This window comes from Mesoplodon bidens (assembly GCF_964165515.1).
Source record: "Mesoplodon bidens genome assembly, chromosome: 2".
NCBI lineage: Eukaryota > Metazoa > Chordata > Mammalia > Artiodactyla > Ziphiidae > Mesoplodon > Mesoplodon bidens.
In genome coordinates, this window is record NC_138177.1 from 16,197,457 (window position 1) to 16,211,109 (window position 13,653).

The window sequence follows — 13,653 nt, forward strand, 5'->3', positions numbered from 1 at the left end:
TGTAATTAAAATAATGGAGGAGGATGTGGAAAAGAGGAGGTCAGAATGAGATACTAAAAAAAGTGGACTAGTAGCGTGTAGGGCGCGAGGTAGTAAAATGACCCTTTTAGTCCCGAGTGTTGAGAGAATTGTAATCAAACACATTGGGATGACTTGGGAAACTCTAAGAACGTGGCATCCAAGTTCCATCCCCAGAAACTCTTATTTATGGGGAGATGGGTGTGGAAGGGTTGTTGGGATATTACAATGAGGGTCATACCGGCTAATTTCAGAAGCAATACTCAACTGACATTCTTGCATTTGTCCTATTTTAAATACAAACTTTTATGTCTTCACTCACTCAACAATTGGCACTGGATTACGCTGGTGATAGAGATTGTTTGCCCTCAGAGCATTTACAATCTTTACCAAATGTGAGTTTTGGCTTAAATATAGCTCTAAATCTACTTTCTTGATATTTGTTTTCTATCAGAACAGAAAATCGAGATGAAAACATACAAATCTTCTGGTGTTCCTTATGAGATAAAAAATGCTTTATCCATTTTTTTTTTCTGTTTGAGGGAAAAAGGGAGAAGGTCTTTTATGGGATAATGAAACAATGAGTAAGATAAGCTATTAAGAGGGAAGATTGTGATATCATAAGCTATAAAAGTAAATATATAAAAATAATCTATATAGATAATATTTTATATCATATAAATTATACTCATATTAATATTTATAAATTAAGCTACATCTGAACAATAATTTCTGCTTTATATTTGATAAAAAGTAGATTTAAAAAATAGGACCTAATGGGTCCTAATATAATTGTCTTCCAGAAAAAATTCATTCAATAATTAATTCATATCGTTCCATACTTTAATGGTCTTTCTCAAGTTCAACCAGCTTCATAGGAGACACATGGTATTGAACCAAAATACACAACTTATTTCAGGTTTTCCAACAAAGATGTATTTAGAAATAGAATTAGCACCTAGAAATTCACCCCATAACTCACCAAGCCACAGCTTTACTTTTTTGGAGTTATCTAGTAAATTAGTCTCTTCCTTTTGTTGCTAAATGCAAATACTTTCTGGTCCCATCACAGCTCATGCTGGACAGGAGCAGAGGGTAGAGAATTAATGAGGAAAAGACTCACTGTTCATTTCAGTACCTTAGAAAGGATTGTAGAAGGAAGGAAGTGAGGATGGATGAGTCGAAGGAGAGCTTGATGCTACTTAATGTAATGAAAATTTAAACGCTTTGAGATAATCTTATATATGACTTTCAGTAACACGTGAATTTCAAATTCTATTGCAAGTAAAATAAAAGAATGATTACTTAAAAACTTTTCTTTAAATTTCTGTCATGGGTTTCATTTAAATTGTTCTTGGACTACTGTCCTTGGTATATGATGTTTACTCTTTTATAAGACAGATTTAAATTGAACCACCTTTACTAGCAATAGCTACCAATTTCCCAAAAGAAAGATACAGAATAGCCCAACAAGATTATACAAATACCATGCATACTCACTCATGGTGATGAGAATCTGGGGAAAAGTGAACCATTCTCTTGTTACTGACTGGGCCAGGAGTGGTCACCTGAAAGGAGATTTAAAACCAAAAACAGGTCACAGTTGAGTGTGTAAAAAGGCAGTGAATAATAGGGATGTTTTCATTTGAGGACATCCACTCTGAAATGGAGAATATAACGATTCTCAAAATCTAAGACACAACTGCATGGACCAAAATATACCTTAATTCCTGGTAACAATGTGCTATTTGTTTTAGTCTAGCGTAGTTCCTCGGCTAGAATTTTAAGACTATTTAAAAAGTACCTTCATAACAGAAAAAAAAAATCTTTCTTAAGAACTAGACCACTGACTCTCATTTCCAAATACTGTACAACTGCAAATATATTTAACTGTATATAAAAAAAGGTTTACTTAATTAGATTAGTGTTGAGAAGATGATATTTCCTAGGACCAACATGTTTGTAGTTAACTCCTAAATGTAAATAACATGTACTATAATGCACACATTTTAAATGCATACAAATTAGGAGTTTGGGATTAAACTATACTGACTACTATATATAAAATAGATAAGCAACAAGGACCTGCTGTATAGCACAGGGAACTATATTCATTATCTTGTAATAACCTAGAATGAAAAAGAATCTGAAAAAGAATATATACATATATATATGTTTAACTGAATCACTTTGCTGTATATCTGAAACTAACACAACATTGTAAATCAACTGTACTTCAAAAAAAATGCATACAAAGACTTAAGTCAAGGAAGTATTGAGTAGTCCTTTTTATAGTTTTCCCATAAAGTTAGGAATTATTTGTGTATTTACATAGAACAAAATGTAATTTCACTTAAGAGAAAAAAATTTATTCCTTTATTTCTAAATCAAATTAAAAAGCTGAGAAAGAATTCAAGGTTCAACTTTTTTGATATTGCAAGCTATTACCATTTTTAAAGAAAATGGCACAACTTTCCTATCCTATAGAGGGTTCTCAACGGGAACATAAACACAGCATGAATCCACCATCACAACTGATGAGACATAAACTGACAGCAAAAGGCTTTACATTATGCTCCGGTGTATTAAAAAAAAATCCCTCTGTAATTATAGAAGTGCCACTTAACGTAGAATCCAAAAAGGCATGATGAGGCAACAAATGCCCCTCAGAAGAAACGAACATTTTCAAAAATGTTATTTTGTCTTGTATCAATTGGGTAACATGGATGCCAGCACACACTGAAACTCTAAGAAATGCAAATATTGCAAATGTGCACAGATGATGACATTAATAACCCGATGGTTTGAGCACCACAGGTAAACATGTGGCTCAACTCCAGGACTACATCCTGCATTCATCTCAAAATGAGGTTTTCATGCTATTCCGGTGGGTAACCCTGGAATATAGTAATCCATTTTCTACACAGTGGCTATGAGAAAAGCCGACTGCGCCTATGTCATGCTTTGTTAGAGGTTCATGATCACATTATCTCATGGTGGACCTGACACTTTTATTCAGTTTACAGTATGTTCTATGTACAGGCAACTTATTTCCTTTGCCAGGGCTGCTGACAACCTTTTCCACACTATATTAATCTTGTTTACTGACTTTATCTTGGTACAAATATCAGAAAACTGAACTTTTTATCTCAGAGAAAGAATAAACAAAGTGTTGACAGAAGCAGAAGCTATTTTCAGGGCTAAAATTGCTTGTTTACCTGCAGCTATACTTATGGAAAAATGTTTAAGTCTTGCTCTGGCTTGAAATACGTAATCTGAAATTTAATAAATGAAGAAATTTCACATATACCCATGTGATAAATTGCCTGATGAAAACAATGCAACTGAATACAACAAACAGAATTTATAACTAATTTATACCACAATACAAATGTAAGCTTTCAATCTAGTCAGAAATAATCATACTATGTATTTCTCAGAAATCACATATAGAAACTATAAGCTCAATTCAATTGCTGTAAATCACTCACAAAAGATTTACAATATCAAATGTAGATATTTAAATGACTACATATTTACCTAGTACATGGCCCTTTTTTTTAAAAAAAGAGGTGAATATCCTTGACTGTTATTTCAAGTCAATTTTGGTTTTACTTTTAAAGATATGTAAAGAGGCATAATTTCGAATTTTTTTAATGAAATAAAGAAACACTGAGATCCATCCATGATGATCTTCTTAGGGTCAATGACACTGGCCTGCCTCAGGAGTAAACTATTCTAACAACAGGAATCAGGAATGTTTTGCTACTTTAGTGACTAGACATGCTTACCAGAAATCTGAGGGTAAGATCTTAGTATAGAATTCAGCTTATGGAAATCAAGGCTATACTGGAGTTTCAGTGTTTTTTAAACTTGAAAACATGTATTTAATATGATTGATTATTAGTAGATACTTCAAAGAATTATAAAATGTCAAGAAACATTCTTACAGAATTCTTCCTAAAAATTTATAATTCAGGGTTAATCTTTCTAAAAATAAAATGAAGCAACTTAAAACATAAGGTCAAAGTATTAATTTCTAGTAAATGATTAAGTATGGTGATTATTTTATTCTCCAAAAAATATGCCTTCCAGGTATTACAGAAATGTCTTAGAAAGAAATCACAAATTAAAAAAAAATCATAACTCTTTAAATATCCCATAAGATATTCATGTTGTAAAAGTTATTTGTTAGAAAAAGTAGATTTTATTTCAAAAGGTCAGATAGGAAACAGGTATTCTGTTCTTCATGAGAAATAGTATCTCCACAATCCAATTCTTGTTATTTGTTAAAACTCTGGAAACAGTCTTTTATATAATTAGCCAATATTTACTGATAAGAATCTTAAACACCACACTATATGCCCTGAATTTTTATGATTCATTTGTTAAATATTACTACGTCAATAGTGACTACAATCCTAAATAAAGTAGGCATATTTCTTTTCAGTATCTATGTTTATTATGCAAATTGTTAAATTAAAAAAATAAACTCAAAGTTAGATAGGAATGAATGGTCTCTGGATAGCATAGCATTTATGTCAACTTCTGGCCTTACTAGATTGTGAAATAAACTATAATGCTAAAAGAACACATGGATCTCAGTTTTTACTATTGTTATTTACAATCAAGTTATCAACCTTAGAAAATCACAAATGTAGTAGTTACCAGAAGAAAACTTAATAACAGCTGTACAAGTACCACTATCAAAATTCATAAGGTCAATAAGTACCAATATAAGGGAAATTTAGCCAAATGATTTCAATAACAAAATATCTTTAGCAGTTTTATTAGATACATTAAAAGAAATTTCCTATTTTTTCTATCACTGATTTATCAACACTGATTTTGTGACTTTCCTTCAAAGATAGAACAGTTGGTTTTATACCTCATTTTCACTTTGTTATTATTACCAAACCCACTGCATCTCATCCCATTCTTCTATAATTAGATGGTTGAATGAACTACTTCCCATATCAGGTAAACTTATCTGAGACACAACGGTCTTATGAGATTAATAATGAGTTTGTTCAACATGAATGATATCCTACTTATGTGCTCAATGAATAAGATCCCTTCTATAAATCCAGGAGATGTTATGTCTCCATAGAAGCACAAGAAACCATCATCCTTTCTTCTCTGCCTCTAGTAGAGCCATTGTCCTCCAACTTTTCTCTCACTTACAATTATATTTTGCTTTCCAAATGCTATTCTGCTTCAGTGCCTACACTGACAAACACTTAGGGTGGCAGGCTGCCATTCAAAAGAAGGCCTTTCAGTTTTGTGAGAACTGGTCAATCAAATCCGCCCGGCCTCCAGGCTACAGCGAGACATTGTCTGAGCCTCCCTGCCAGTTTGTCAAGACCCAGAAGCTTCCTGCTTCTCTAAGGACCATTATTAATTTGACTCAACTTCTCTGAAGAAAGAAACAAGCCTTTAAAGTTTAGCAGGCTCTGCATGAAGGCCCCCTCGGTACATTCAATAAATGTGTCAGTCAAATATATGTGACAGATATTAAGGAAAACAACTCAAAAAAAAAAAAAAAACAACTCAACAGCAAGAGGCTTAAAAATAGGACTTTAAACCCTGGGGGTAAGAAGTAAGGAAAGGAAAGCAAAGAGGTGGAAGGAAACTTACTATAGTTGCTAGTCTATACATTACCTTCATTTAAAAACAAGCCCAAGAAAATCATATTCTAAATGTTTTGCAATAGTTGATTGTTGAATAGTTGAATGTGTATAATGTCTATCTTTTAATCACATACAGAAAATGAAGAAAGATTCTCCAAAAGTATTTCAAATGAGGGCACCTGAGTTTACATAAGTGCTCTAAAAACTTGGTACAAGATGGGAGAATGAATAAAATATTTCATTGTGTCACCTATTCTCATATATAATATTACAGAATGGTCACGATCCACAAAAGGCACAATTTATTTGGGGATGGAAAGCATTCAAGAAAATAACATTACTTCTAAAACAACATATAAAGAAGTAGAAATTACTTTTCATGCTTTTCAACATGTCGATTTTCTCATTCCAGAGCCATCCATAGCTCCACACTGAAAACAAAATTAAAACTAATGAGAAATGCATTTGAAGCCCTCTCTAATCTCATCCCTGCTTTCCACTGTGATCCTTCTCTCCAGCTCCTGATGCAGTTGATTGTTCCTTGTTCTAAACCCCAAACTGCTCTGCTTGATACAATTCAACAAATATTTACTAGTTACCTATCGTGTATATAAAATTTTGCTTAAATTTACTATATAATGAGTGGTATATGGTTCCCATTCAGTTGGGTGACTTTAGTTATATAGTTACATTGATTGTTACATTGATTTAGTTATATTGTTACCAATATTAATAATCTTTTTTATATAATGATAAAGTTCTGTGTTAAGGGACCCCTCTAATTCCAAGGTGGTTTTTTTGTTTGTTTGTTTTGGTTTTTTTTAAGAAAGAAAGATCAGTAAATAATTCATGTGTTAATCCATATTTTACCTTCATTTGTCTAGAAGGCTATTAAAGTAAATGTGAAATTATACAGGTGCCTATGAAGAATCCTCTTCACTGGCTATAAAAAACTAAAAAATAATAGGTGCATGCAGAATGCCTGATGTGTGCCAGGTAAGGTGTTGGATCTGAGGGAGAAGTCAGTGTAAGTCCTTACCTATGAGGAGTTATAGCTTTGGACAATGTCCTCCTGGAAGGAATATTCAGGAAGGAAGATGATCCATTTCTGAGGACAACTGAATTACCTGAGGTTTCAAAAGTTGTTGTACTAAATTAATAAATTTGTACACTAGACCTTGGTTTTCTAACTAAGGAAATGCCTCAGAGTTTGGGATTTTATAAAATCTAATAACATTACAGAAAGATGTACTAGGTTCTCATCATTATTCATATCTTTAAGTATACCAATATTCATAAACAATCTTGCTCTTATCAGCAGAGCTCACCCAGTTAAGATTTTAGGGGAAAAACCCTCTTTTTAGGATCTATGCAGCATCTACTATTCGTAGCCTTCATGTTACCTAAATTATATTGTAGTAGATGTAACACAGTGAGTGAATCTGATGACTTTTACCTGGGTGTCAAGGTTAAAGATTCCACATTGTTCCACAAGGTTCCACATTGTTTACTATGCAATTTTTAACCCTTCTTGGAAGGATGTAAGCATGAACAACCCAACAATAAAAGTGTGATAATGACTACCCATGACACATCAAGAATTAATACAATTTATAGAAATATTTTTGTGATTAATGGTGACACTCCTATTCTTTATCAGTCTGTCCTGCTTATAAGGTAAGTTTTCACAGGCAAGATGGCTAAAGTGAATAGACATCATTATCCTCAAACACTAGATGAAGAAACTAAAAACACCCACTGAGGTGGGGGCACATAACACCCAGATTACAAAGACTAAAAACAGAGCTAGATTTGAACCTACGTTGTTCTATCCACAATTTACTAAGTTTCCCCTACGGGGGACCACAAAAGGAAACAATACATCAAAACAAGTGTTTTTTGTACTTGGGGATTTGACACAGGAGATGCTGGCTTGAATCTAGAATATACTCTTGGAAAATCTTCTGCCTAGAAATATACATTCAAGGACATTCTGGTCTTTACTTGTAACTTCAGGGTAACCTACGGGGCTATTATAAATATAGGCAAGAGTGAGCATGGCAGCTCAAACAGGGTTGTCAGCCCATGTTATGGAGAGACTAACAAGAATAACAAATGGCTCCACCGCTCGTCATTACAGGCAAAGTAGTAAAAGAAATTTAAAAATCGCACTAGAGAGGGGTAAACATTTCATGATGAGAATATGTGAAGAAACTTGGAAAATTTGAGAACTTGGACTATTTTTTTCCTTCAAGCAGATAACAATATAAATGTGAGATTACACCTTCAAACCAGAAAGGTTTTATAAAGAATCAAAAAATCACAGGAAATAAAGCACAGAGAAGCACAAGGCTATCCTTTCAATTGAGGATTACCCTTTCTGGCAGGAAGCGTATGTGTCAAAGGGAAGATGCTAACCTTTTAGCTGCCAGTATCACATGAAGTAGTGACTGAAGACAGACTTCAGGTAATCTGGAAGTAATCTTAGTACATTTTCAAGTAATAGCAGCACACATATCTCTTTTAAAGAATTCTCAAAATGCGAATTATACTAAGCTGATAGAGGTGTGGAAATATACACACATACATATGTGTATATATATGACAACATTTGCAATTCTTCTATTTTCATTCTAAAACTAAACAATGTAATTGTTTTAAATCTTCACTTTAAACAGTTTTTTCCTAGTTAAAATAAGTCAGCATTACTAATTAAGAATTTAGAATTATTGGCCTATTAGAATAATAATACTTCTAATTATTAAGTGCATAAATTCTCATTTCTGGCCTACAAAATAATGAATGATCTAAATATTTTAATAGAAAGATTAATCACTACATAATTAAAAAACAAATACAGAAACAATTTTTTTTTCCTCACGACTCCATGGTAATGTTTTTTTTCTTTTTTTTTTGAGTAAGGAACTAAAAATTAACCAGCTCGGAATGATGGCCAATAGTGATTAAAGAAAGAGTTTCACTTTGCCATCCAGTTTTAGTAGCAAGCTGTGAGTGGCCTCTGCTGGCTGACCAAAGCCTTCTTAAATCACTCATTCATGATGCTTGCAATACCATAGGCTTCAAGAAAATAAGGATAGGTCCACATATGTTTATACAAAATCCATTGTGCATAAAGATCTGCCTTTTATAAGAGTAAATGCCAAAGTAATAAACAAAATGTGTACAAGATGGTGTAAAAAACTTTATAATCTCATCCCACTGCAACATACTTAGATTATACTCCAAATCTATACATCTTCTAAAATTTGAATTTATAAACCATAAGAGTAGGAATGTGGATTATCTTTTCAATTCACATCAAGCAATTCACATCTACATTTAAAAATAATCATTTTCTTGAGGTTCATTTTACACACATACACACAAACACACAAACCTTTTCTCAAAATTAAGTGTATAATGCAGGGAAATGCAAAGAAAGACAGAAATAAAAACCTTTTAAATAATTAGTGGTTAAAAAAGGCATTAACATTTTATATGATGGTTTATGAAGATACTAGCCAGGAAACACAGTAAAGCAAAACAATTTTAAAGATTTCTAGATTATTGTACCCCTGTTTGGGTAGAAGTAACTTTATATTCAAAACTTAAAATTGCAATTAAGGAGTTGAAACCTTACTAGTATTAGGTTATGTTAATTTAGTAATCATAATAGAGAAGAAAAAAAGTTTCCATTTTTTTTTCTCAGCAGCTTTCTATTAATAAAAACTTCCTGTGCATTATAGAATTTGTGATTTTTAAATTTATCTATTTAAACATACCATTATATATGATTCTCTTCATACTCTACCCAATCTATCCACTTAAAATATACCCCATTATCAAATATGCCTAATGCTGTCAAAAGGTGACTACATTTACTTTAAAAAGTTATTGTTCTCACATGTGACAATACTCCAGTATATTTCAACCCTCATTTCAGAATTCAGTCCCATTATCTTGCCTGCTCAAAAAATTGTTCACAGGGTTAGCTACCTGACATATTAGATAACCCTCCATCTCACCAGACACCGCTGGGATATGACACACTGACCCACTGTAAGCCCTTATTATTAGCCTGAAATATATAGCACGTAATGCAGCTCCTGCCAGGGAATTTGTTTATAAAAATCCCTTTATCTCCCTGGACATTCATAACACTTTTAAAAATAATGTTCAACTATTTAAAGAAATTTCAAACAACAAATAAAAATTCTAATGGACGTTTTGAAGCCTATCCTCTCATCTCTTGCAATTCTGCAGAAGCTTAAAAAAGAAGCAAAAAAAGGGAGTCACATATACAGAAAACAGAAACTAGAAAGTGTTTCCTTCTTGGTGCTTACGTATACAGAGTCTATTATATAAAGAAGAGACTTAAAAAACAAAAAGAATGCTTAATATTTCCCATTCCTAATGAGAATTATAACACACTGAAAAGCTTGGTACATGTAAAAATAATTTTTTTTTTTGGTAGTATAAGAGGTCGGGGGTAACGTGGCAGTGAAGGTGATTATGATATATGATAATCAGCAAACACGACTGATAAAGTAAAAAATCATTAAGATAGCTTTTTGAACAAAAATCCTACCACATACATTAAAAAATTTACTTTAGGAATATAAGCAGACTAGGAAAACTTTTCAGTGCTTAGTTATAAATTACTTAAATTATTCTGATACTTGGAAGACATGATCAACATTTCAGGAGCTAAAATTACTTTCTTTCCACATTAATTATTTGATAATTTATCACAACATTATCAGTGGTGCATATACCCTTTTGAATTGCGTGTTTTTTTAAATTTTTCAAATTGTTTTTATAAACTAGCTTATTTCTTCCTACCTTAAGCTGACAGTGATGTTGTATGGAATTTTAATTTACATCAAAAGAGAAAAATTACAGCTGTTTTTGATATTTAAAAGAGTGCCTCTAAGAATAGCAAGGATACACTGATAGTAATTTATAAGAAAAACGCTGATAGTCTCCACATTTAAAAACTGATTGCCTTCATATGGTTTATATTTAGCAAATAAAACACTTAAGATATTATATTCTACAAGCTGTTCTCCTTAAGCAAAGATGCAGGCAACCACCCAGTCTCGTGTAATGCAGTTCTGATTATTATACTGTTAATTGCACTAAAACATGTCTATAACTTAAAAAACAAAACTGCGTAACTGTGACTTGAGAGGAGAAGGAAAAAGATCACAACTACAAGCATATGCAAACTATTCTTTAAGTTGTGTATAAATGAGTGAATGAATGAATGAAAAGCAAATCAAGTATTAGTTAAAGATAACAGAATATCTCAGTATCTTACATACTATCTTTCTCAATGAATGGCTACACAAATCACAAATAATAACCCGTAACCTTTAATATCCTCTGGCCAATATATATTTCGAGTAAAAAAATCACATAGTCAGACCCTCATATCTGGGGGACACTTGTTAGTAGAATTAGCTTTAAATTGAAAGAAGTAAATATCTAGCTTAACTCTGGTCGCATCATAAAATCAATCAGACAGACAGAGATGGTCATGTGAGGTGAGGTCTGGCCAATAAGAAGTATGTCAATCACTGGGTGGAGCTTCTAAGGAAAATTCTTTCAATGGGATTTACTAGCTGCCATGTACTTTGTGCCCTTCTTTGTACTTCAGGTTGCCCGGGATGCAGGCAACAACACCCATTTTTTTTGACTAGGAGTGAAAGATCAAAAGAATCAAAGGTTTCCACCCTGCCATCCTTTATCTGGATAACAAAGCCATCAAATGTCTTCTCATGACATGAAGAAGAAACAAAGCAAAACACTTTCGTTCAAGACACCATTATTTGGGCATTTTGTTACATGCACCAAGCCCACTCCCTAATTAATAAAAGTAATAATGCTGATTGTATTCATTAAATGCTACCTTTATTCTTAAAACAAAACAAAACAAATCAAACAAAAAATGCATGCCATTCAGTGCGTCAGGAATCCACAAAAAGAGAAGAGTTATTGAATATCTATTCTACATGCCCAGTACTCTGCTAAGTGCTATAGAAGATACTAAAGAATTGCATAATACAAACCCTGCTAGCTAATATGTTACAAACTCAAAATATATAAACCAATAAAGATGAAACAACCACTACACTGTGTGCATTTAGTTATAACTGCAATAGCAGTTCAAAAAAGAGAAATTGTTGAAGCCCGACTTAGCACATGAGTTTTTTGGCAGAGAGACTTAAGGCGAGTGCTAGAAATGGGAAGACTTTAAGCTGATGGAAGGAGGGAAATTATATGCTAAACACAGATACGAGGTGTGGATCAAAAGAGTATTTAGACTGAAAATAGAGAAGTAAGCCCAGCTAGAGCAGAAGTCTGATGGAAATAAAAGCTGGATAGGTAATAAAGTTTCAGAAATCTAGGAATTTGGTTCATTCCATAAAATAGTCTATGTTCGAGTCTCCACAGATTGAGCTAGAACATCTTGACTAGTTGATATTGTCAGAGTCCAGTAAGAAAAGGGTGCCTCATGGGGTTAGCAGGTGTAAGCTATTATATATAGGATGGATAAACAACAAGGTCCTACTATATAGCACAGAGAACTATAGTCAATATCCTATGATAAACCATAATGGAAAAGAATATTAAAAAAAAGAATATATCTATCCGTACAACTGAATCACTTTGCTGTACAGTGGAAATTAATACAGCATTGTAAATCAACTATACTTCAATAAAAATCTAAATAAATAAATGGTACAACCAAAAAAGAAAAGGGTGCCTCAAATCAAAATAATAAAAAGAAACAAAAGAGGAGGTATTTTCCTATTTTAAGTCGCTGTATTTTCACCTTCAGTAAATCCCAGTCCCGGTTGCTTCTGGGTTCCTAGGATCAAGAGCCTGTGAGCTGCAAGAACAGTTTCCTCTGCCTGCAGCATGAAGAGGCAAGTCCTTCTGCCAGTGACGGCTGGGCCTTGAGGCTCCTGCCTTCCCACTCTTGCAGAGCATGGAAAGGAGAACTGAGGCTGAAGCAGGGGTAAGATGGAAACCACGGTTCGAACTGCCCCCACTCATATAGGGTAAAGTGAGGGGTAAGAGCAGACAAGCATGGGGGAACCAAGGAATATCTGCTTAGCTCCGGCACAGCTGGTAAGGAGGCCAGTCTCCAGCAGAGTCCCTCATTTGAGTTGGCACTCTGCCCAAACTGGCACAGAAGTAGAAAGCTGCATTGGTGGAAGGAGGGAGCTGGATGGATAGCCTGAGAGAAGGCTACTGGTTCCCCATGGACTGAGTGTGCTAGACAGGTGACCCAGGAGTTTTGGTAAACTAACGGGGGTGGGGGGGCAGGACCAGTGGATGAGTGCAGTCTTGGGACCTAAAGAAGCACAGAGACTTGGAGATCAGAGACAAATGGCTGGAATGCATGGGCTTTGGTAATGGGTACCAGCATGGTACCTCCAAATGCCAAACAGGACCAGACTTGTACAAGTGAATGAGGTGCCTGTGTTCAGATCACAACAGCTAGACAGACATCAGCAAGGACCAAAGAGTACTGCATGGACAGTAGGACGATGCATGGACCAAAGGTAATCTTCTCCATGACCCCAAGGGCACATAAACTCCCTACTGCCTCTTGGAGAGAAGCAGATGGGAGGGGGAAAAGAAATGCAACACCAAGCATTTGTTAGAAACAGACTTGATACTGAGATACAGGAATTGGCAAATCCGTTTCACTTCCCGACTCCTGCATCCCCACCCACAGGCTCCTTCCCCACACCTAGTACTAATAAGTGGAAACTCACGAGAAATATCAAATGGAGTAAATAAAGACGCTCCATTTTCTTTGGCCCAAGTATTAAACTTTTGCCCCACTACACTTACAAACTGACATCAACCCTTTAAATATACTCATGAATAGAAGAATTATCCTTACACTAGAATAAATGAATATCTGTGTGATCCATAAGCAAGTAATAAAGCATTAAGTACTTTACTAGTTTAAGCTTTCTCACTATTT

General features: G+C 34.0%; 1 protein-coding gene across 5 annotated transcripts in view; it reads right to left on the bottom strand.

The window, feature by feature from the left end:
* Positions 1–13,653, bottom strand: part of GPATCH2 (G-patch domain containing 2) — a 168,202-nt gene that overhangs the window by 67,591 nt on the left and 86,958 nt on the right. For all 5 annotated transcript variants that reach the window (XM_081226151.1, XM_081226154.1, XM_081226155.1 and 2 more), the window contains exon 6: positions 1,519–1,586. In XM_081226151.1, coding sequence (XP_081082277.1) covers positions 1,519–1,586 — 68 coding nt within the window. The remainder of the gene's footprint in view (positions 1–1,518; positions 1,587–13,653) is intronic.